Source organism: Microcaecilia unicolor, chromosome 1 (genome assembly GCF_901765095.1).
Source record: "Microcaecilia unicolor chromosome 1, aMicUni1.1, whole genome shotgun sequence".
Taxonomy (NCBI): domain Eukaryota; kingdom Metazoa; phylum Chordata; class Amphibia; order Gymnophiona; family Siphonopidae; genus Microcaecilia; species Microcaecilia unicolor.
In genome coordinates, this window is record NC_044031.1 from 267,674,934 (window position 1) to 267,701,090 (window position 26,157).

Below are 26,157 nucleotides of genomic sequence, written 5' to 3' on the forward strand. Positions count from 1 at the left end.
GCCTCTAGTTTGGTGATCGTGGCTGATTGTGAAGTATACTGTGTCAAGTGCCAAATGGTCTTCCACAGAGGAAATGAAAGCTGTTGACCCAGATCTTGTTCCCATACTTGTTCCACCGTAGTTTATGGTGACGAGTACTCCATTTGAATAATTTAAATAATCATGCTCCAGCATTTGGTAAAGATCCCTGCTTTCAAATTGTAGCATCTAAAATCCAAGCAATGTCAAATCAGCCAGGGGTATTTGGGATTTATGTACAGCCACTGAAAAAATTGTGTATATAGTAGATCATACATCCTTTGCAAGTCAGCAAAGGACAGAAATTGTTCATTTTGACAGAGCCAATGTCCAAACCCCATGCCATTGCTACAACCTCCAATTCAGCATCGTTATCAATTTTAAGCGTAACTATTCCATATAGGCAAATGTATTGAGTACTGATCAACTTATCCAAACAATCATTAAGCTCTTGACAGTATTGTAGAGATGTGATCAGGGTCATATTATCCACTATATTCTTTGATAGCTGCATGCCCAACATTTTATATAATAGTAAGGGTTCTGCCAAATGACACCATAATTCATGACAGGAGGAGCAGTATCCCAACCCGCGAGGATAGGCTATTTGAAGAACCCACTGATCGGAGGTTACAATGATGGAAAAAATTCAGCCTCCCCCCTCTACCGGTAGGCCATCTGGGGTATACCTGGACCGTGGCTATGCTCTCTCCTAGAGCCAGTCAAAAGCTTGTTCCTTGTTTTTACTGGTCAGTCAGCTGGGACTTCTGAGGACAGGAACATTGGGCCTGGGGCTGCTGGGCAGAGCGAGAAGGCGGCGGAAGCCTTTGTCTTTGAAAGTAGTAGGCATGTTGCCTAGACTCACTTAAAAACCTCCTAGAAGAGGAGGTTGCAGAGACAGGGACTGGACGGTATCAGTATGTTTCTTTATGAGGTCAGCAACATCCACTACCTTGTCACCAAAAAGATTGTCTCCTCGGCAAGGTACGTCTGCCAGTCTCTCTTGAACTGCTGGTTCTAGGTCAGAGACACGCAGCCATGTGAGAGTTTGCATCCCCACAGAGAGAGTCTGGTTGTTATGTTTATTCTGTGTTTCTCCTTACTGCTTTTCTATGTAAATACTGAGGAGCTGGACTGGATGCCAAGAGAGAAATGTCTCAGCTCAGTTTTCAGTTCTGTATCTCCACCTGCTGGTTGATGGATACAACTATCCTACAAGTTGTAGATTAGTGGGAAGGACTAATGAAAAGAAAATCAGATAAGACTTAATTTCTCCTTTTAATCGGATTCCATTCTTTTTCTATATAGTGATCTTCTGTTTGCACCATGCATGCTTGAATCCATAACTGTTTTGTCTTCCCAATTTGCCAGCAGAGAGTCTGGATGCAACATCAAACGTTTCATAAGTGTCCCTGCTTGCTTGCCAACTAGCGAAGCTCTATGGCCTGCTCCTGAGGGAGAGAATCCACAACACTAAGCATACTGCGCAGCACAGACTTCAAGTAAATGCTTGTGTAGAGCTGGTAGGACTGGATGCGGGCAATACGCATTGAGGCCTGATAAGCCTTCCTCTCAAACAAGTCTAGTGTCTGAGCCTCTCTATTCGAGGGAGTCGAGGCATAAGTCCTGGAACTCCTAAGCTCGTTTGAGTGTGGATTCGACCACCAGATGGTGGTGAGGCAGCTGGGCACTCTCGAGTCCAGCAGCCTTCTGGATACGATAACTTCTTAGGCGTGACCTGAACTGAGAGGGGAGATTCCCAGTTCTTTGTCAGTGAATTTTTTAGGATAGGGTGTAATGCTACTGTGACCCCTTTCTTAGGAGGCGACTCATAAGTACATAACAGACATTTCTGCACTGGGCTCCTCCTCTGTCTCTAACTTAAATGGGATTGCCGAAACCATCTCTTTCAAAAAACTGTTAATGAGACACCCTCAGGTGGAGATTTACGTCTCTCTTGAGGTGGAGAGGGATCAGAAGGGATCACATAAGACTCCTCCTATTAGCAGTCCCAATCAGACTCCTCACCGTACTCAGATTGAACAGAATAAGTCTGTGCCTGCCCTGGCTCAGTGGAACCATGACCATGCTCTGAAGGGCACAGAGGTACAGCCCTACCCTCAGACTCCAGGGAAGCTTCCTTCCCACGATGTCAAAAATGGTACTGCATGAGTGAATGTCAACATTAACACCCTTCGAGGTACTGCCATCGAGGACTACTCCACAGGCATGGTAGGAGCCTCTGCTGACTGGCTGCAGGGCCTGTTTCAATGCCCGATGTGGAGGGAGGTGGAGACCTCCTTGATGCCGGTGTTCTCCCAGTGGTAGTTGGAAGTCTGAGTGGCTACTGAGGTCGATGGTTCTGGTGCCAATGTCGATGGACTGGCCTTCGAAGAGCCAAACAGTTTCTCCTGCTGCGCCCTGTGTCCTCAAATGCATTTTCAAACAGAGAAAATAAGGCTCATGGATAGGCCCAAGGCACCAATAGTGCAGGTCCGTCATGGAAAACACGCAATAAATGAAGCCACTTCAGGGGTCATCTTAGACATTGAAAAAAGAATCACGATCAAATGAAACTCCTCAATTGTGAACTGTAAAAAAAAAAAAAGGGCAGTGTTCAAATGGAGGTCGGTGCTCCGGCCTAAGCGGGCCTAGCTACTCACGAAAAAGAAAGAAAACTTAAAGCGCCAAAAACACTAAAAACTAAAAAGGAAGCAAAGTAAATTGAAAATTAAGGAAATAATTATAACACAAAGGACAAAAATACCCGCACAGGAAGGCACTGTAAAAGCAGATAAAAACCACACTGTGAGAAGAACACAAAGACGTGTCCTCCCTGCTCCATATAAAAACGAAGACTGAGCGAATCACACCCATACATGTATGGTGAGACACTTCTAGAACCTTCTACTAACATCTGCTCACTAGTCAATGTCCGCACCAGGCTCCACCGGATGACATCACCCAAGTTAGAATTCGTACAGACCTGCTTGTCCTTGGAGAAAATCCTTTATGAAATTATTCCCTAAATGGCTGCAGTTTTCTAGAACTGTATTAGAGGTATCTGTACCATATGCTTATTTAACAAGCTTACAGTTTTTATATTGACATTGAGTCTTGCATATAGACCATAGGACTGAACATACCATCTGCAGTAATTCCAAGGGGGAATAAGGAGTTTGTTATTTCAACTGTAATAACAGTCAATAATGCACATCTTTAATGTATTGCAACTAGATCACTTCTATAATTCTGTCCAAGGTAAACTACTATAGTACAATTTGGGGATGATCCAGCTAGGACTGTTATATAAATTCCACAGTTCAAAGAATAATCTGTCAATGCTGCTGTTAATCATTTAGCAGTTTCTAATTAAGTTTTATGAATATAAATACCTCTTGATTTGTATGTGCTAACTACAAAGCAATGGTTTTGTAGTACTTTTTTTGTGAGGTTCAACATCAACATAGGAGGTCATTTTAAAACTCTTGTAAGTGGCATTTACACACATGTATGGCATACATAGATACATTTTGATTAATAAAAACAAACAAAAAAAAAACTCTAAATGGGTTAGTTTTGCGCATACCATGACAGGAATGAACCTCACTCCTAAACCAGGGCATATGCAATGTGATCGCAGTCTCCCAAGTTTACTGCTAATGCTCACTGTAAAACTTGCTTCAGTTTTACAGTGCCACTACTTACATGTGTTGGTGCCATATGATGTACAGATTCAAAGGTGATGGTGTTTTAGGCATGGTTAGGAAAGTCCAAAAATTCTTATATGTACTCCAGAACTTACATGGAATCATTTTACCATCTGCATTTGTACCTCCTCTGAGGCACACACGTAAATGACAATCAAATGCTCATTTTGGCCAGGGCTTTAGAAGAATGATTAAGGAGGTAATTATGTTTAGTCTTCTGGTATTTTAAATGACTTTGAAAATGTGAAAGCTTGCTTTTAGAAGCTTGGTTCCTTAATTGACTGCTCTTATATACACAATATTCTGGAATACAGCTCTGATACATTAAGGGGTCCCTTTTACTAAGTCACAGCAAAAAAAAGGCCTGCGGCAGTGCAAGTGCATCTTTTGGGTGAGCGCTGGGCCAGTTTTTACCGTGTCCTGGAAAATGGGCCTTTTTTAAGGGGCCGAAAAATAGACGTGTAGCAAAATAAAAACCAGCACACATTCATTTTCGGCCTGAGACCTTACCACCACCCAGGTCTCACACACTAGCCGGGCAGTAGGCATGCAGTGAGCGCCCACTGCCATTTAAGCACCACACAGTAGGAAATAGAAAATATTTTCCACTGCGTGTTTTTGGCGTGAGTCAAATTCAGAATTACCGCCCAGGGAACGCGGTAACCAGGTTGTAATGCTGATTGGGCACGCGCTGGACATGCATAGGCCCTTGCGCACATTTGTAAAAAGGGCCCCTTAAGTACTTGCACATACAAAGTCGCTAAGTGATTTTTTTTTTTTTTTGTAAATGCGTATTTAAAAAAAAAATGTTTGCTCCCATTGCACATTTAGGGAAATTCATGTCTGTTTCATGCAGTCCTATGCGTATTTTACAAAAGACTTCACCTTCAATGGGCCTTTTGTCAAATAGGATAGAAACTGAACATCCTGGCTTGGATGCTTCATTTCAGAAATAGATGCCCTTTGTAAAATGAGGCTTATAACTGTATATTAAGACAACCAAAGGGAAACAGGTTACCTGGACAACCTCTGTGCCTTCAATTATCTTCCGATAGTAAGATACAGATGGCATGTTGGTAGCACTTCCTGCAATGATATAGGACCTCTCAGGGTAAGCTAAATCCCAGAATCTAAGGAAAAGATAGAGATTCAAGTACATTATCAAGATTCAAGAAATCTATATTTTACCAGTAATGATTTCATGTCACAAATCCAGTTTGGATAAAGGTATAATAATCTCAATTTAGTGCCAAATAAAATTTTAGCTTCGTTTCACCCTTAGAAGAAACAGAACTTACTAGAAAAAATAAAATCTCTCTCTTTAAAAACCTGAAGGTTGAACCACTAAGGAAGATTAGTACTGGGATAACACAATGCAGAAAGTTCCTTTAGCAGCTATGTCATCAGTCTTCTAAGGTTTTTGTCCAAGAAATATGCTTACCTTATTTTCATGTCTGAGCCTGCAGTCAGTAATATTGGATTCCCATCTGCAGGGCTGCAGTATATTCCATGGACACTGTGAGATGAAGGCTAGAGGGAAATGCAGCAGTATTACTATATTTTACCATGTTGTGTACTAGTTTGTAATTGTTTTATTTTTTTTAATATAGCACTGAAGGTCCTTATGTATATATACCTCATACTGCATTAATGGAACAGAGATTTTATTAAACACATTGGGCTTTCAGGAAAGTTCCCTGCTCCAAGTTGCTTAAATATGTAAACCACTTAATTGTACCACAGAAAGTATATCAAATATATGAACCCTACCTTTATATAACCACACCTTTTACAACAAAGATTCCAGCAGTACAGTGGAGTATTTTGCACTGCTGCTTTCATGCTGTGATAGGAAACACCAGACCTGTTGTGCTAAGGAAAATCTAATGTGTGAATGCCTAATACAAGTAATCCTTGGTGCCTGCTAACAAGCAAAGCCTGAAGTGCTATTTTTTGCTTGCTTGCTTGCTCACTCGGAGAAGATGAAAGTACCTGACCTATTTGTCAAAGGACATGTCAGAGACAGAAAAGAACACACATATTGCTCCATAGCTCATAACTAGAGCCAGGTGGAAAAGGAAGGGAGCCTGGCTTGAAAAAAAAAAAAGAAAAAGAAAAACAAATGTAAGCTAGTAATGTTTATCTTTGCATTTTTGCCAACAGATCGCCTTATTTTAGTGTTCAGACTGAAAATATAATTTCTAAATGTAGCATTTCTCATAGGAATTACTTAACAAGAAAATTAAACTGCCTGCAATGTTTTCAGGAAAGTCTTACAACCTTCTCCTGACAATAATAAATCAAAATGTCATCATACAACATATCCTTGGGAATTCCTTACTTAAAAGTCAACAGGAGGAATAAGTACTGCATAAGATCAGCAAAGGGAAATGTTTTGAACAGCTTAAAGATGAAGTACATCTAACCTGCATTTCAGAAAGCGGAGGTGCGTTGCTGGCCCACAAAGTGAATCGCCTATCACCGGTTTCCATATCCCACATTGAAACTTCATTGTTGCCTTGAACAGCTGGAGGGGTTTCAAAGATTGAATGTCAATGAACTTACAACATGGCTCTTGTGCCTTTCTCATACAGATTCCACTTAAAACACAACGTTCTCTGGAAACTCAGTTCAATAAGTAGGACTGGGAATGAACCCCAGAAAATGTTTACTAATCAGCTGTCTCGACTCAGCCCAGTAGGTCAGGCTGAAGAATACATACCGAGGAAGGATAAATAATTTTGAGCTAAAAAGCTGAGCCAAGAAAACTCCTCGGTTTGTCTCTGTCAATAATGTTTCAGATATCAGTGCAGGACCATACTTGCATAAATATAGCCAGTAGTGGTTACACTATATTTTGAAAAACCTAATTCCTGCTGATGTAATGATCAGTCAGCTTAAAGTAGCAGTGCTTGAACAATTTTAGTCAATTCTGTGTGAAATGTACAGAGAATTTGTCTCTCCCTCTGGCTATATAATCCAGTCACTCAATTCTTTTACTTTCATATGCCTCTCACAATAGCAGAAAATTCCAGTAGTATACCGGTGCACATTTTAACCCTTTTCCAAATTTTAACTACATCTTTCCTTTTGTATTAGAGCCATAAGCCTCAAACTATTTAGGTCATGCCTTGCCTTACCCTTTTCTTCTCAGTAAGACCCTCCATCCCAAATTGCTATGATGAATAAAGTAACCATTTTACAAGGATAAGATGGGATTACCTATGAAGTCGATTTAGACAGACACCTCTAAAATATGGTCTATATTATCAAGCATTACTCCAACATGGCTGACTTGAAAGTGGCATATATTAATGTGTATTCCAGGGGACAGTGCATAGCTTTGAAAAACCATACTATGTCAGCAGGAATACACATTAACATAAGCCACTTTCAAGTCAGCCATGTTAAAGTAATGCAATTCTGAGATCCACATGCAAATAAATTTGATAATGAGCTGTCAATAATTGGTTGATAATTAGCTCTAATTTAAATTTACACACAGATCTGGCTATTAACAATTCTATAAGGATCTGCACCCAAATCCTCTTGTGCACTACACAAAAGGGGGGCATGGATAGGCATTCCAAGGAATTATGAATCCGCCCCCTTAAGTGTAAATTTTTTTTTTTTAAACCGTAACGTTTTTCATTGAAAGCTTTTTTACATCTCTTGAGGGGACACAATTTAAAATAGCAATATTTCTACCACCCCTCCTCCCACAAAAAAAAATTGATAAGAGTTTTCCATGCACAGCATGTGTCAGCCACACACTGCTGACATCTGACAATGTCGAATGATGATTCGCTTTCCAAATGCTCAGAAGAAAAACCTTAGAAGGCTTTTCTGAGCATATGTGGGCTCTCCTGCCTTTGTGCTTCTTGTTAAGACACAGATTGGGGGCTCTATCAGCTGCCCAGATATTAAAAGACACTATTTTCAGCTCTCCACAAATGCTTCTGCAGGGGGGGGGGGGGAGCACACACTCATCAGAACAGAAAAAAAATTAAAGCTCCAGAAAGAAAACAAATCTGCGCTTGCTCTCAGAACTGCAGTTTTTGTTGTTGTTGGTTTTTTTTTAATTTTCATGTCAGAACACATCCTCAGTGGGCAGTCATGCCAGACATGAAACCAGGTTTAAAAAAAAATGAAAAATACTCAATGAAAAAGAATCTTACCAACACCCATCATGGATGCATGTGATGCTTTGGTTCAGATCATGAGGTAAATGTTCATGAAAAATGTGAAGTAAAAGTCCCCATAGGCCAAACAGAGCGGGACTTTCCCTCTCTCAGATGTCCTCTCTGGTTAAAAAACCCCCAAAGATAAAGCACCCCGCAAAACTAACACCAACTGAGGGAACAGCCATTGGGAAAAAAAAACCCTCTCTACTGCAGCTTTATTTATTTATTGCATTTGTATCCTGCATTTCCCCACCTCTTTGCAGGCTCAATGTGGCTTACAATACATCATGGATAGTGGAAATATAATAGAAAAATAGGCATTTAGTGTTACAGAAAATTTTTGGTAACGTGATAATGATAAGACATGGTAGTAGTATGACAAGCAGATATTATAAGCTTCTGCCGCAACAAGCTCCTTCAGACTCTTTCTCAGTACACCCATAAATGACACAAACCTTTCCACTGTGCCAAAGTCAGCCAATTCTCATGGCACTGAAGCCACACCTCCAAGTACAAAGTGAAGTTACTTACCTATATTAGGGGGTCTCTATGGAAAGCAGGATAAGACAGCCACACACTAGTGCCACAGAGCTCAGAAACGCCTGGAAAAGTGCCCCCATCCATATCCCTCCTCAGTGTGTTCTCCACCTATATGCAAGTTCACCAGAGAGTGGAAGGCGGCACGGTTTGGGTGGCTGATTTATCTTGCTGTTGTTCAAGGAGAACCCCCATTACATGAGAAAATGAGCCAACGGCTGTAGCAAGAACAAAATGAAGAACAAGAGTAAAAGGAGAAGGTTAGAGCAGGAAAATCTGACCATCTGGCAGAGTGGCACAGAGAGAAGAAATGGGCAGGCACTGTGGTGGTGGGGGTGAGCTGCACACAATTAGAAAGGCCATTTTTAGGTTCTTCTAAACTCTGGGAGACCTAGTCCATCCATGGCACCATCAGATGGCAAATCACCAGCCTGTGCCTGACTCATTCCATTTGTCCATGGAGAAACAGAACGCTTTACAGATTAAACCCTGCCACACAGTGTGACAGCCAATGTGCTGCTAATAGCTGATCTCACTGGTACAATAATAGCGCCAACGCCCAATCTCACAAATCTAAGAACTATTCCAGCTCTAAACGTCCTTCAAGAGCTAGTAGATCACTCCATCATTCATATCACTTGACTGACTGACCTCTTTCACTTTAACCCTTATGCTAAATAACTTCTCTACAGTCGATGACCTAATGTATGTTACATTCCTATTTATCACATAGAAATTAATATGCACTACCACAATGTATTCCTCTCTACCACATATGCATGCACCTTAATGCAGCGACTTTTGTATTCTGTGACCCGGAAATGGCAATCGCCATTATGGCAAATGAAAGCCACATTGAGCCTGCGAATTGGTGGGAAAATGTGGGATACAAATGCTAATAATAATAATAAGTAGCTTGATGTCAACTCAGCTAGCTCATTCATCCAAACTTGATCCCACAGTCAGAAGAAGGAATGATCTCTTCCACCAACTGAGACTCCACCTCCTCAGCTGATAGATCTATGAAAACATATGAAGCAGCATATGTTGCACTATGCAATCCAGATACAGCCCAGTACAGTATGCAACCAATGGAAATAGTGTCTGCCTGTATAGTAACTATGTCACCTCCTTCTACCTTAACTCTCACCAAAGTCAGAATTCTATCTCAAAAGAATATCACTCCCTCATAAAGACACATACTATGGGCTCCAGAACACTCGTCAACTCATAGAAGCCCAAGCAGATCAAACTCACCCAGAATCCAATCAAAGCCATCTCCACCACAACCAGAAAAAAAAAGAAAAAAAAAAAAAAGGATTCACCTCCTGAAGATATAACCTATCCCAAATTTTTTTCAAATGCTTACAATGAAGCAGATCTCAGAAACAAAATTCTTAGTATTGTAAAATACCTGTATATCTCTAGAGTGGTAGTTTGCATCACTAGTTATAAACTTTTGATTGACATGCAACCCAAGGTATGGCAAACCTCTTTTTCTGGACCTCCAGGTACAAAGTGCCTAGAAATCAAGTACCAGGTGCAACCAGGAAGTGGCCATGATAAGCCAAAGGACCTTCATCATTTGCTCACTGTTGAACTGGCAACAGGTCAAGAAGTTCTTGTTCATAATCCAATGCACAACCAGGAAAAAGACCCTAAAGCTCTCAACAGTTTCAAACACTGCCAGCTGAGCTCTAGATGGACCTTGCTTCCATTCTACAGGAATTGAAGTGTGTGACAGAAATTATAAGATCTGCTTTAAAGATGCCTTTGAAACCTTAAACTACAGGGGTTGTAATTAGCACATACACAATGGCAAAATACAGAGCATCAGAATTAAGAGAGAATATCCACAAATGTCTGGCAGATTCCCCTCGAGAATCTTTTTTGGAGAAAAGGTCAAAGAGATAGTTAATGTCATCAAAGACCACAGCGTTACATACCAATCACTTTCTAAAGATGCACTGGAGCAACGTGACGAAATGGAATGAAGGGGCGCTGAAAACAAGATCTCCTGCCACCTCTTCATTTAATTAGACTTAGACCCCCTCATTGGCCCATTAACTCACTGTCTTGTTGCTCAGGAAGTACTGAAGCATTTGATGAGTCTTGCAGAGTTATCGGGGCGCCATGATGGCACTGAATGCAATGCGCAAAGAGAAGAATTGGGGGCGTATGGCAGATGACATGATGACAGTGCCATACAGCCCTGCACAAACATCACCAAGCTCTGCTTGGGTCTCTGAGGTGGCTGCAGAGGTGGCAACGCTGACAGAGGCCATGCTGAAATGATTCCAGCCTTTGGATGCCAAATTAAGCAAAGTGCAGGAGCTCAGCCATAAGCACACAGGAGAACTGGAGGAACATGGTTTGATGAGTGGTAACTCATCAAACGAAGGCATTAACAAAAGTTGGGGGAGGCGGGACAGAGGCAGCTTGAGAAGATGTCGGTGCCAAACTGGAAGTGGGAACCTGGTTGCTCAGAGAATTGTGCACCAGCCCCTCTATCAAACAGGAGAAGTGCTTCTCCCAGTGCCGGTGTTTTTCAGGTGCTGGCAATGCCGACGACCCAGAGCTTCCTGCACCATGCATGGAAGAGGACAGATGCTTATGCTTTTTGGGCTTCCCCTGATGCTCAGCACTATGGTCATTCAGTGCCAAAGAGGACGGCAAATCCGTATGCACCCTCGATGTTGGGTCTGATGCTGACCAGTCCCAGGGCCTACTTTCAGGAGGTGGAGACCTCCTTGATGCCGGTGCACTTTCAGTTGCAGTCGAAGTCTTAGCAGCCATCGAGGTTGATGGCTTGACCTTTGAGGAGCAAAAAAGTCTTTCCTGCTGGGCCTGCTATGCCCGCAACTTCGTTTTCAAACAGAAAGAACAAGAGTTAGGCTCACTCTCAGGCCCAAGGCACCCGATGCACCAAGACTGCAGGTCTGTCACAGAAATCGCCCAATTACATTGGGCACACCTTTTGAAGCCACCGGGGTGGGGGGGGGGGGGGGTCTTCTTGGACACTGAAAAAAAATTGAGGCAAAATTAAACGCCTCAATTGTGAACAGTTAAAAATGTAGTGTTCCCCCTCCGAAGGGACACCACCTTGTAGTGGTGGAGGGGCTTCTGTGTTTCAATGACTCAGAGGGCTATGCTGAAGGGTTACCCATATCAGACAGGCCTCTGAGGAGAAACCAGACAAAGAGTGTCCCAAACAAGGGAGCGTGGAAAGATGGTGACCTGAAGTTCGTACACTCAACGGCCCAGCTGTCCTCTGAAGTTCTAGTCTTTGTTTACTTGAAATTTCCTCTCTGCATTTGCAGTTACCTTAACTAAGAGGAAGGGGACAATGGGGGGTCAGCTGCCGATGGCCAGCGTTTTGTCCCCTGTGCAGCAAGTGTGGGACCGTTGCACGACGAGCTGCCCACAGATGACTGGGTTGATGAGTCCTTTGATTAGCACCAGCGAAGGAGCGTCGATGCTCTTGGACCTGGAAACAACTTCATCGCTCCCAAATCATTAACCACCATGTCCAAAGGAGTGGAGGAGTGAGTTAGGAGTGTATGCTGAAACGGAAGTCGTTTACAGCTAAACCCGTGTCGGCGGTGCCACTCCTAAATCCATAAGAGCTATCAGCTTGGAGTTTTTGGCTCCCGTGGAGGTTACATTGAATATCATCTGGAAGGCGCTCCAGGACCTAACAGTGGTGGTAAATAATTTTGCTTCAGATATAATCTTATTTGTGAGCCACATGGATAATCTAATCGAATCCTTTGAGAATGAAAAATTGATACAGCAAATGAAGTTCTATAGGAGTAGGAAACAGTTAAGATTCTGAAAATGATAATAGACCAGAAAATTTTGAACAAAATGAATACTATAACAGATGATTAATATCGAGATTGTTGTTTTCCCAGAGTTCCGGGTATGACTCCTAAAGTTTTTTCCTCTGAAATGATTCCTCTTTGTATATTAATTTAAAAGGAGTGAAGCCTGTGAAACTGGGATTACCTTAATCAGTGAGAAATGGATTAGAGATTCCAAGTGTTTGTATTGTTAAATAATTTCTGGTTTTAAAAGAGAAAAAAAATGAAATCAGGTGTATTATTTCCACTAATATTGGACAATAAGTATGTTTCCAACGAAATTAATTGACTATACACCGTTTTGGGTTTGAAGAAGTCAACCAGATGATCAATGTGGAATAATGATTCAGATAAATAATAACTGGGGATAATCAGGTCAATACCACGTTTTCTTTGTTTACTGTTGTTTAATTGATCTTCTTGTCTTGTTTCACTCTCCCTATTTATTTTGTGGTCTAAGAAAGAGAAAGATTGTATATAATCCATTTATCTAGTTGAGATTGTTTTCTTCTAATATTGTATTAATGTACAGTCATCTCTGTATTACTGTTTGCAAGTGACCCTTGTAAAATGAAAAATTATAAATAAATGATTTTTTTTTTTTTTTTAAATGTAGCGTTCAAATTGAGGCCCGTATTCCGGCCTAAGTGGGCCTAGCAACTCGCAAAAAAAGAAAAGAAAGTTGAAGAGCCAAAAAGCTTTAAAAAAAATGAACAGGTAACAGAATAAAATAAAGAGGAATGATAAAATAAATGCAAAAGGGACAAAAATACCCACAAGGGAAGGCACTTGCTGAAATAGAGAAAAAAATGCACTGAGAAACGAATACAATGACGCATCCTCCTTTGCTCTGTGGAAAAAAGAAGACCAAGGGACCTGCACTCGTGTCAGACAGGAAGGCATCAGAGCCATTGTGGGACGCTGCTAGAAATTTCTACATTCATCTCGCTAGTCAGCATCTGCACCGAGCTCTGTCAGATGATACAAGCTGTGAGAATACAACTGGCCTGCTTGTCCTCTGAGAATACATGTTATGCCATTTACTAAAGAAAAACTATGTCCCCTACAATGGCATTTTCACTCACACTCAAACCAGCATGTCCAATCACTGTAACGATTACAGAAACCATGCATTTCATCAGTGGTCAGACAACACCAACCTCCTCAGAGGAAGGTTGTTCTAGAAACCACAAGATCAACTAATTTTAACAGATGCCCCAAAACAGGGTTGGGGAGTATACCTCCATTGTTTAAGAAACCAAAGCTCTTGGACCGCTACTCAAAGAGGTACTCCTTATAGGAAAACCAATTCACTATGCTCTCAGATTGAATCAGAAGCACTTTCTTGATTATTCAAATATGGATCAAATTGCAATCAAGTAGACAGTAAAATGGGACTATGTATACCAGGCAGATTGATTGTGGATTTTGTGTATCCTGATTTCTAGTGATTGATTTCCATTGTTATTTTTCCTTACCCTTCTTGATGTGGACTTTTTTTTTTTTTTAATTTCTGAATACGATTTCTTTATTGGAATGTATTTTTCAAAAGGTAATTTAAAAAATAATTAAAAAAAAAAAAAAAAACCCCGCAGCTGTGGGTGGTGAACTTTCCAGTAGTCTCCCTCACCTGTCCCTTGGAATAACAGTTTATATCTAAAAGAATAGATCTTACAAGTAGGAGGTATCCTCCTTATCTGCCCCCCAGGAAAAATCTGGAGACGTGATTAAGGGCGATAAAGGAAGCTCCAATTGATGTTTCTACAATCTACAAAAAAAGGAGACTAAGGGGGACACGTTGTTGTGTTCCCTAGTGATCAGAACAATCTGCTACCCTTGTACCCCTGACTTAAAAAGGTGTTCTAGACCAGAAAATACATGGATTTTCTTTAGCATACTTTTAATATTTTTATATTTTTGCTTTGTATAGAATTATTTAAACAATAGTTTAAAAAAAACTCCCACAGAAAATAGACATATTAGCAACAAAAAGGGCTTCAGGTTCAAATGCATTTCAATTGCTAGCTTGCAGCTATCAGTATAACATTCCCAGCACCATTAAAACTAGTCTTACATCTAAAGTGCTTTACCTGCAATTACCCAGGATTGATAGAGAGGATGCATCAGAAGGCGTCTGATTCGTGCTCTGGCAGGATGCGAGTGGCTGGATATAGGTAACTGGAACCTCATGTCCCAACAAGCCATGGTGCCATTACTGGTACCTTTGGGGAGAGAGGAGAAATCAGACAAACAGAAGTGAAAAGACCCAATTTACTTATTCTTAAATTATAACACAACAACATAAACACTCAGATAATAATTTGAAAAAAGCTATATGAAATAGTTGTATAATAACATTTTAGTAATAGAATTCAAGAAAATGTTATCATTGAGGGTGTCAGAGACTGTCAGTTTGTTCAACCTCCCAGTTCAGAACAAAAAAAGGAAAGAAAAGCAATTTCACACTGTAAAAGAAAAGCTATAAAAAAAAAAAAATTCTAGGTGAATTTGAAAGGAAGAACTTAACAGAGATTCTTTTCAAGTTATCTAAGGGGAACGGGGGGAAGAATAACAAAGAAAACAGAAAAAAAATTAAAGCTTACCAATGCAAAGCCAACACTGGTGTATATCTACTGCAAATGAGGTTATGAGACCTAACCTCAAATCATGCTTCAAGGTCCAGGCATTCGTAGAAGATCTGAGGTCCCAGCCAACTAACGAACCGTTAACAGTTGCATATGCCAAGACAGACTGAGCTCCAGAATTAAAATGATGCATATCAACTACACATCCATCATCCTTTGGGTCTAAATACCTGAATGAAAAAAGGTAGATGAGGAACTCATAGTTCAATTTTTAATCTTTTATAATTAGTTTTCAAGAAGATTACTACTTTGGCATCTCTTTTGATATGGTGGAAGGGCTCCACTTCTGTGAGTTATATACTTTCCACTAACTCATCACTAATAAACAAAGTTTATACTATAGGCCACGATTACATTAGGTTTTTGAGACAGAGTTCAAACCACACAAGAGAATTTGGGAAGAGTACAAGTAAATGTTTAGAACAAGGTCTAGTACAATCTTGGAGACATGAGATTTTTGGTGTACATACATTCTGGAATCTGAAATATTGCTGCGAGATGCAGTACCTGCTTTGAAGAGCATGAACTTTGGGTGATTTTGGTGGTTTAGAAGCCTCAATTGCTAGGAGCTGGATGGAACCATTATCCGAAGCTATAGCTAAGCAATGAGAGCCTTGACAGAACGAAAGAGTCTTGACATGTCCTCCAATACGAGAGTATGTCAAAATTGACCTATATGAAAGAAAGATGAACGTCAACAAGAAATTTGGACCACTTTTTGCTGTGTGGACAAGCATTTCATTGTAGAACTAAAATAAGCAAGGAGAAATTAGGTCTTACCTGATCATTTTCTTTGCATTAGTCTTTCCCACTATTCCAGAACCTGTGAAATAGTGTGTCTATCAACCAGCAGGTGGAGACAGAGAACTGAAAACTGAGCTGAGACATATCTCTCTTGGCATCCAGTCCAGTTCCTCAGATTTATGTAGACAAGCAGTAAGGAGAAACTCAGAATAAAAACAACCACCTTGAACATGCTAAGTTAACACCAACCAGAGGAGCAAACGTATGGACCTCTCTCATTGCTGGACAACTTTTAGAGACAAGACAATTGCAGGAAGCACCATCCAAGGTGACAGAAAGTATTTGACTAGAGAGTTGCACGAGGACATACATCTAACCCGTCCAAGCTAGAACCTAATCGGTTTCCATAAGTAATCTAATCCATCCCCACATATACCTATAACCTTTGGACAATAACCTGTCACACGACCCAAAAGCAGAAAAAAGCACTTCAGAGCTCATTAAAATGCACAAGTGGCCCCTTTTAATTTTGTTATAACACTCACAACCGAACTGCCCAGTGTGGGATGAGAGGCACCCCACCCGATCCAAAGTCTTTCACATTACAGAATGAAATCCTGCCACTTTATTGTAACAACCAACCTTTCAAGATTTGCAGTTGATCATTTATTTCAAACAATGAAAGCCAAAAAAGGAAAAATAAGAATACAAACCTTGCATCCCCACCTTCAGGTTTTCAATTAGAATATGCTAGTGCTTGTAAAAATATGATGAAAGGAGGTTCAAAGTCAATCAGTGCGTACAAGAAATCCAACCTAGCCAATCACTAGTACTTGGTTTAAAATTGTAATTCCTTTATTCTTACCCTGAGAGGACTGCTGTGGTTGTGGAAATCTGCTCCGAGACTGAATCCTTCCTTCACCACTTCCCTCACCAGCAAGAGTAAGAGTCTCTTTCACGTGTGCGTCAATGAATCTTCCAGACTCTGGAAGAGTTGCTAGTGTGCACATGAACACTCAGTCTCACTCTCACACTCTGATTCACTGGCACTACGAGGTCAGGTGACCTCTGGATGCTGCTGGCTCATGCAGAATGGATAGAGCCCTCCTTGCATCAACCCGGGCTGGGGAAATAGAGGGTTTCCCAGTGCGCCTGCACTGAATCAAGCAAAGAGGCAGCAGCGACTCAACTTGAGTCGAGGGACTCAAACCTCAAAGAACTTGGTGGTAGGTGAGAGCAAGGATGGCAATGGGATATACTGCCACGGGAACATTGCAGGAACTGCTTCCATCCCAAAGAGTCCCACGAACCCGAAGGATATTCCTGCAGCAGTCCCACAGCCCTGTAAAGATTTCCGCAGGATTCCCGTGAACCCCGTTCTCGTGCAGGTCTCTATATTTGATCCATTACTTAGCACTGACTAAACATCTCAGAAATCTTGGGTGGGCCTCTGGAATAGTGGGAAGGATTAATGCACAGGTTTTCAACCCAGTCCTCAGGGCATACCCAGCTAGTCAGGATTTTCAGGACATCCCCGTTGAATTCAATGGGGATATCCTGAAAACCCCAACTAGCTGGGTGTGCCCCGAAGATTGGGTTGAAAACCCCTGGACTAATGGAAAGACAATTATCATCAGGAACAAAGGGAGAAACTCCAAACGCACAGATGCCTGTAAAGCCAACAACCAAGAGTGAGGGGACGGAAGAAGAGCTAGATCAAATCTTTATTGCTTCCAAAGTACTGTAAGCCAACTTTCAAAAGACTCGACATGACCATGTTTCGGCTGGCGTGCCTTCATCAGAAGCCTTATGTAACATAAAAGAGATATAAATCCATATGTGTAAATCTATAAGACACATTACACCAATAAGATGCAAAAGTAAAACAAGTTAATAAAATATAAAACACTGCTAAAGAATATTAAAAGATAAAGCTAAAAGCAACAGGATGCTAAAAATACTAAATATAGGTACTAAAAATACAATCAATACAAAACAATAGAAATATGTCATACACTATTAAACATACATACCTTAACAACCACAGAAACAGTGTTGTAACGATGAAGAATGATACAATGTAATACACATCTATGGATGAAAAAGAAATACAATAATATGGACCTGCTGACACAGTAAATACATTACCACTGTCGAATATAGCATGCTTAGCTATAAAATGAAGATATATTAAATGAGCAAGAGCAAGGAAAAGAGAGCAATGGTATGAGACTGCTATTGCAAAAAACGAGGACTTCATTATATGTAACATTGACAGTGAATGACTCCCACCAGAAATGGTCCAGTAAAAAGTGAGAAATTAAGATGCGAAACGTTGACAAACTGCAAATGCTCAAATTGCAATTATGAAAATATGAAAATTGTGAATAACGGTGCAGCATATACAAATCTATAAAGCAAGACCTAATTTTTCCTTTCACTATATAGCTTCCCCAGCCTATTCCAGAACCTGTGGGATGCTCAAAAGCAATCTCTAGAGTGTGTGGGGCTGGGGGGTGAGGAATCCATGCACCACCACCCTGTGGACCAAAGTCCCAAAACTTGCTTCCGAGCAATCTGCAAAGTCCACCCTGTAGTGCTTGGCAAAGGTATGCAGTATCAACCACATCAACACCTTGCGAATATCCAAACACAGTGAGGTAGTCTCCAACTAGGACATCACTGTACACCTCACAGAATGAGCCCGCAAGGCCTGAGAAACATGCTTCTCCACAAGCAAATAAAATGGAGATGGTCTCCTTCAGCCATCTAGCAATTGTGGGCTTGGAAGTCATAAGGCTAAGTTTCTGCATACCAAAAAGCAGTTTGTCTGATTTGCAAAACTCATTTGTGATTTCCAGATATCTAATGAGGACTCTATGCACATCAAGAAGCTTTAAGGAAGAATACTGAGCCTCTTCATCCTCTCTGCAAAAGGACGTAAGCTCCACAGATTGGTTGAGATGAAATGCTGATAATACTTTCGGAAGAAAGGAAGGAACCATGCACAGGGAGACCCCGCCTCTGAAAAGCGGAGAAATAGATCCTGACAAGAAAGTCTGAAGTTTTGAAACCCTATGTGCTGAAGCAACAGCCACTAAGAAGGCTGTCTTTAGTGCAAAATCTTTCGAGGAAGCCTGTCGGAGTAACATAAAAGGAAGCTTCTGAGGTGCCCAAAAGGTTCCACTCTGGACACGGCGTATGAAAGGGAGGCCGTAAGTGGCCTGATCCCCGCAAGAATCAAATGATATCTAGGTGAGCCATGAGACATCTTCTTTAGTCAGCCCCTGAAAGAGGCCAAAGCCGCAACCTGAAGTTTTACAGAACCCAACACCAATCCTTTCTGAACAGCACTCCCACCGCCACCGACCCCAGAACCTAGATGTAGTCCCAGACCCCAGGCCTGCTTTGACTAAGAAGATAAACCTGTTGAACCAGCTTCAACTTCCTGCATTCCATGAGGAAAATCCTCTCCCTTGCTGCTCTGAATAGAACACCCAGATACTCCAGCGTCTGCTATGTAGTTAGTCTGCTCTTCTTGAAATTGATCACCCTATCCAACGACTGCACAAGACAAACAATTTTGTCCATCGCCACCATACTGTCCGGTCATCAAGGTATGGGTGAACTCTGATTTCATGATGCCAAAGGAAAGTTACCGCCACTGCCGCCTCAACCACCACCATAACTTTGCAAATGTTCTCGTGAGACCAAAGGGCAAAACCCTGAACTAGTGACAGCTCACCACCACAAAACGCAGAAACATCTGATGCAGCAGTCAAATGAGTATATGCAAGTACGCTTCCTTGAGACTGAGATTGAGGGTGGTGAGAAATTCTCCCTCTTGAGAGGGCTATGCCTGCTCTTATTTTCATGTGAAAGCGGGACACTCTGAGGCAGTTTAGACTTTGAGATCTAAGACTGGACGAAAGGTGCCTTCCTTCCTTGGTACAATGAAGTAGACGCATTATCTGCCTTGTCCCCGTTAGGCTTGGGGAACTGGAACAATGGCCTGGAGCACCAACAAGGAAACTACAGTGGCTTGAACCTCAACCACCTTGGTTCCCTTTTGACAAGGGGACTTCAAAAAGAGAGGACTGGACGGGAGAACTCCAACTTGTAACCTTCTGTAAGAGTATCTAGAACCCACTGGTCTAACATGATTTTAGCACATTCCTCCTGAAACTCCTGAAGACATCCTCCCACCAGAGGAAGAGAAGAATGGACCAGCCTCACATGACTGCGAAGCTTGGGAAGCATTGTGTACTCTAGGTGACAGACGAGGATTTCCTGTCTGCACAAAAGGAAGATTGGCGTGCCTAAAAGCGGGACTTCTGACCATACTGCTGACGACCAAGCTGATACAGTCTTCTGTCTTGATATCGAGATGAATAGCCTCCTGAAGATGGGCCACCAGAGGCTTTTGGCTTATCCTCTGGCAACCACTGTGGCTTAGTTTCCCCCAGTTCTTTCACCAAGTTACTGAGATCTTCTCCATTTGCTCCATAAGACGTGACTTTGAAGCTGCATCTGCTGCCCAGTGTCATAAACAGAGTTGCTGATGTGTCGTGACAACCAAAGACATACTGCGGGCTGTAACCCGTAACTTATCATAAATAGCATCTGCCAAGTAGGCCAACTGTGTTGCCGACTGCTGATGCCACTTCAGACATGCTCTAGCCACGAACGAGATGCACACTATCACATGAAGGCCCCAAAAGGACCACGTCAAAGACCTGTTTCAGTGAACATTCTAGCTTCTTATGCTGTAGGTCATTTAGGAGATCTCCCTCCTCTAGCTCCTCTGAATAGACCTAGGCCACATCAGGTAAATGGGGAGAAGCAGAGATAAATGTGTAGGAGTGGACTGATGAGGCTAAAACGAGATCTCTTAGGAGCTGGAGGAGCATTGGGGCTAGAAACTGAAGCACCTTGCAGCAATTCTGCCCCTGCTTCAGTAAATAGGCCTAGTGTAAGAGCAATATAAACTCTGGAGAAAACAAAGATCCTGATGCAGCTGAAAGCTCTGTTGGGCCCAGAGGTTGTAACATGGTGGCTGTGCTCCACGTATCATCAGAGGCTGTTCCTCACTGCCAGTTGCCCCAACAAAATGGCAACTATTCCTGCTCTCTCCTAAATAAAACTGTGCATTGGCCCTACTGGAGAACTCAAAGTCCCCAGCATATTCAGATGCTGTGCCAAATTTGAAGAAGTGCTGCCGCCAACCATTTCCCCCAATTACTGTGGTATTCGTGGCTGCACACACTGCAATACCCCAATGCCGACTGGTGAGCCCACAGCGTGAAAACTGCTTAACTACCTCCGCAGGAATCACCATTCACTCCGACTGGCACAAATGCAGCACAACACAGTCCCAAGTGTTGAGTCGCGTTCCCTCCACTGCTCCAAGTAGAGCTTGAGGCCCTCCAAGCAGCTCTGAGTCAAACTTATCAATGTTGGCTGCTCCCCCCAAGCTCATGGTCTCCTTAAGTCTTACCCAGCTGAGAAAGTCCTGTGATATTCTGTCCCATGCTCTCCAGTAAACCTCCACCCTTCTCCTTTCTTTTTACTTTTCCTTTACTTATTTATGTTTAAGATTGTTATGCTAGAAAATGAGAGGTCCACAGTAAACAGGAGAGAGGTGAAGAGAAGGAAGAAGTAAATTTGTGGGGCACCAGAGACAGGAATCTGAAGACCTCCAGATATGACTCTGCAGACTCAAGCCACTTACAAAGCTCAACTGGGGACCAGTTGACCAACTGGACCAGGAGCAAAGCACTCAGAACCAGAGGTTGAAAAGTGTGTGCATTCACCTGCTGGAAATAGAAAATACTGAGGAGCTGGACTGCATGCCAAGAGAGACAGAGAACTAAAAACTGAGTTGAGAACTACCTCCACCTGCTGGTTGATGGACACAATTGTCCCACAGGTTCTGGAAAGAAACATTAAGTAAAAAAAAAAAAGAAAAAAAAAAGTTCAGATTACATGCCAGACTTTTATTTCTATCTGCAACTGTTAAAAGGGATAGAACACATACACTGAGTGGAGGAGTGGCCTAGTGGTTAGGGTGGTGGACTTTGGTCCTGGGGAACTGAGGAACTGAGTTCGATTCCCGGCACAGGCAGCTCCTTGTGACTCTGGGCAAGTCACTTAACCCTCCATTGCCTGCCGCATTGAGCCTGCCATGAGTGGGAAAGTGCGGGGTACAAATGTAACAAAAATAAATAAATAAATAAACTTTTCAACAGAATTCAAAAAAAGCTTCAATGAAAACCTCTTATGAAAAAAAATGATGTCATACTCTGGGACAAAGGCAATGTACCAAATCAGAAACCTGGAATGGGATATGCCTTATTTATCCACAGAATAAGTTTATTACAAATCACAGCAACTTAAGTTTCACAGATTAGCCAGATGTATCCCAACTCAGGACTCTCACTTTAGTCAAAGGTATTACTTTATGTTTCAACTTTTTTATTGTATTGTCGTAATAGTAGACCGTTATACAAACACCAAACTTAGTACAAATACATCACAGTCAACTAAGTAGAACATCAACAATATTAAAGGTATTACTTTAAAAAAAAGCCCCCAACCACAACACTAGAAACTGAAGACATGCTGCTGCACCATATGCCTAGAATAGACTTCCCAAGTCAGTATGTCAAGTTCCCTTTCTGGCCATATTCAAATCTAAGCTAAAAACACACCTTTTGTAAGGCTGCTATTAACTCCTAACTCCTACTCACTTGTTTATTTATTTGTTACATTTGTATCCCACATTTTCCCACATATTTGCAGGCTCAATGTGGCTTACATAGTACCTTAATGGCGATCGCCAGTTTTGGTATGAGCAAATACAAAGTGATATAGTAGGAGAGTAAAAGTTAATGTGTGACAGACACATTGGAGAATCATAAGGAGGAGGTTAAGTTATGTCCAGTACAAGCTTTGGTTTCATTATGTTGCAGGGTTCAAGCGTTTAAGTTGGATCATTAGGGTATGCCTTTTTGAACAGGTTAGTTTTTAGTAATTTCCGGAAGTTTAGATGGTCTGTTTTATCATTCCCACCATAATTAATTCTCTAAACCTTTATTTGTCCTGTTTGTCTGTCTTGATTAGATTGTAGCTCTGTCGAGCAGGGACTCTTACATGTTTAGTGTACAGTGTTGCATACATCTAGTAGTGCTATAGAAATAAGTAGTAGTAGTACATCTATATTCCCATGCTGTACAAAACACCTCAAAAGAATCAGTCATCTGCCAATCCATGAGATTACCAATTTAAGGTTTTTGTGACTTGTGACATAAAAATATGGCCAAAAGCACATAACAAAAATTTTGGTCTTACCTATAGCTGTTTTCAATCAAAATTTTTAAATCACAATTAATCACCTGATTAAACATTTTGATCACAGTTAAATTGCATTTTTAAAAACTGCTGCCTAGACAGGGCTACTAAATATCCCTTCTGACTGCTGCAGCACTGTCCAGATAGTAATGATTTTCAGCTCGCTATCTGTTCTGGTTAGCTAACAGGATAGTGGACTGAATATGTGGGTAGGGGTGTGTAGACACAAGACCCCTGCCACTATACTAGTGCAAAAACACAGCTTGATCTACAGTCTCCTGAGCTCTAGCATACAAATGAGCATTGCTGATGCTTCAATACAGCATCAACCTTGCTTTGACTTTTAACAATGCATGTTCTTCAGAAGGAAAATACCTGTAATCCACTATTGGCTGTTGCAACAATGGGGCATCCATGGCTTGGTCAGGGTGACCCAGTCTTCCTGGTGCCAGAATTTGAAGAAAAAAAGAATATTCTTGTGGTTTTCCAAGCTATAACTCCTCTGAACTTCTCCAGTTCATCTACTGGAACATTTCAGAGCATGCCCAGCCGGCTCGATACCACCTTCTGATCCAGCCGTTCCCGAGGGTCGAGAGACTTGGCTCATCATCAGGTTGCATAAGACCAGCTCTGTAATTACTAATCGGGTAATAAAACACGTAACCTGATTGTGTGCCACAGGGAATGTTACTCAAACTAGTTTCTCATGTGTTTATTCTAAAATGTTTCTAACTTCATTCTAAGCTTACCTGGCAGTTGTACAAAACTTTTAATTAGTGGTTATTTTCCATTTTCATTCTTGGTTACATTACTTTCTTATAAATAATAAAGCTTTCACTGTTATTGTATTTGGTTCTTCTGTTATGTTGTTTGTATTTGGGATGAGTAAGAACTCGGATCTGCCAAGTTAGGGGGACATGATACTAAGACCCTAATTCCAGAGTGCTTTATAAAAAAATATATATATATTTGCACATCTCTACCTACAATGTCCAGTAGGGCCAGTGTGATTTCTGACTTACTCCCACAGAAGGGCAGCTAATTTTGCTGACCCCCCTCCCCTCAAAGTCCCCTTCCAAGAACATGCCCCATCCTAAAGAGCCCCTTCCCTCCTGAAGATCCCTCACATCACCAATGAAGAACTCCTCCAAGATCAGCCATTCATCTTCAGAAGACCCCACCCCCCAATTTAGATCCTCCCCCAGGCCTACCTTAATGCCCTGGCGGCATGCCTCTCTGGCATGTATATCTAAACTGTAATGCCCAGCAAAATAATGTAAAGAAATCCAAGTAGCAGACCTCTGTTCTGTGGAACCTGCACATCTGACCTTCAGTATGACCAAATCCATGTACTGCAGTCTTCTAGGAAAGTGCTTTTCAACCCATTTCTAGAGGCATACCAAAGAGGCAGTGCATGCATATCTATCTCATGCATATTCATTGTGGATATCCTGAAACCTGACTGGCTGGGTGTGCTCAAAGGACTGGGTTGAGAAGCACAGTCCTAAAACAATCCAGAATGACTAGGCCTAAATGTGTCATAATCCTTTGTAGAAGTGGGAAGTGGACCAATAACTCCAGAGACTGGGACAACTGAGTCGAATAAGGAACAGTTTATTAAGAACTTGACACAGTTCTATGTTTCGGCCAAAGGCCTGCCTCAGGAGTCTAGAAACATATGAAACAGTATATAAGTATAAAAAAAAATAACCATAAAAAGTCATACATATAAAATACAAATTTATAAAAGAATTTTTGTACAAATACAAAAGTGTCACATTACAAAATAAAAACCAAGAAACTATCATAAAATATATACAGTGCACTCCATTTAAGTGCACGCTGGATAAGCACATGCTCTGTTTAACTGCATGCCGTACTTCAGTCCCATTTTTGGCACCATCAATTTCTATGGGGACAAACTTCAGTTTAGCACACCACTGATAAGTGCAAGATTTGCTTATATGCATGGTTCAAGACCGCTCCTCTGCAGGAAAGACTCCGCATAAGCGCGCGCATGGAATATGGAAGCCGATTGGCGCCTGACAACCAACGAGATTTCAAATTTACTGCCTCTAACTGCCACATGCAGAATAAGCGAAAGAATGTTAGAGCGTACACCGGGGTCGTTGTCATCGCGGTGGAACTGTAAGACTTTAAACACTGGCTGAATGAATAGAAGTTCTTAAAAAATTAGAAAAAGTCAAGCATCTGTTGCTAAAGAATATGGTGTCAATCCCAGTCAAATTTCACATGTCTCGAAGCAGAAAGACCAGCTTCTGGAAGCCTGGCAAAACAATACAAATCCACAACGGAAATGAAAACGGGCGGGAAAAGCTGAGGAGGTACAAGATGCTCTTCTTCGGTGGTTTTCTCGAGTCAGGAGCAGACAGTTTCCTGTCAGTGGTCCACTGCTTATTGAGAAAGCTAACCAGCTAGCTGAAAGTCTTGGACTAACTGAATTCAAAGCCACTGTTGGATGGTTGGAAAGATGGAAGGAGAGGAACAGCATAAAATTCAAGAAACAGCATGGTGAGAAACAAGACGCTGATGACTTTGGTGCTGAAAATTGGGTTGTTTCAGTTCTTCCTACCATCTTGAACAAGTTTGCACCTAGTGACATTTTCAATGCTGACGAAAATGGTCTCTACTGGCAAGCGATTCCTGATGGAACACTTGCATTCAAACAAGCCGAAACCACAGGAGGTAAAACATCGAAGGACTGACTGACAATCGTCCTTTTCTGCAATATGAATGGGAGTGAGAAGCTGGAACCCCTTGTCATTGGAAGGAGCAAACAGCCCCGTTGCTTCAAGAAAGTTAAGCGACTTCCTGTGTCATACGAGGCTAACGCAAATTCATGGATGACGGGAAATTTGGAAGCAGTGGCTGAAGAAGTTAGACACTAGAATGCGGGCACAAAAGCGTCAGATTTTGCTGCTTTGTGATAATTGTGCTGCACACAGGGATGATGTCAGGCTGTCTAACGTCAAGGTGGTCTTCCTGCCACCAAACACTACCTCTCTGATCCAACCTATGGACCAGGGCATAATAGCCAATTTCAAACAACATTATTGGGCTCTTGTGCTACGTCGTCTGATGAGCG

At 41.6% G+C, this 26,157-nt stretch overlaps 1 protein-coding gene across 1 annotated transcript in view; it reads right to left on the minus strand.

Moving 5' to 3' along the window:
- Positions 1–26,157, minus strand: part of PIK3R4 (phosphoinositide-3-kinase regulatory subunit 4) — a 109,736-nt gene that overhangs the window by 12,310 nt on the left and 71,269 nt on the right. The window contains exons 13-18 of the mRNA XM_030206352.1: positions 15,465–15,629; positions 14,916–15,127; positions 14,403–14,534; positions 6,155–6,255; positions 5,170–5,258; positions 4,747–4,858 (exon numbers count right to left, since the gene is read on the minus strand). Of these exons, the coding sequence (XP_030062212.1) occupies positions 4,747–4,858; positions 5,170–5,258; positions 6,155–6,255; positions 14,403–14,534; positions 14,916–15,127; positions 15,465–15,629 (811 nt within the window). The remainder of the gene's footprint in view (positions 1–4,746; positions 4,859–5,169; positions 5,259–6,154; positions 6,256–14,402; positions 14,535–14,915; positions 15,128–15,464; positions 15,630–26,157) is intronic.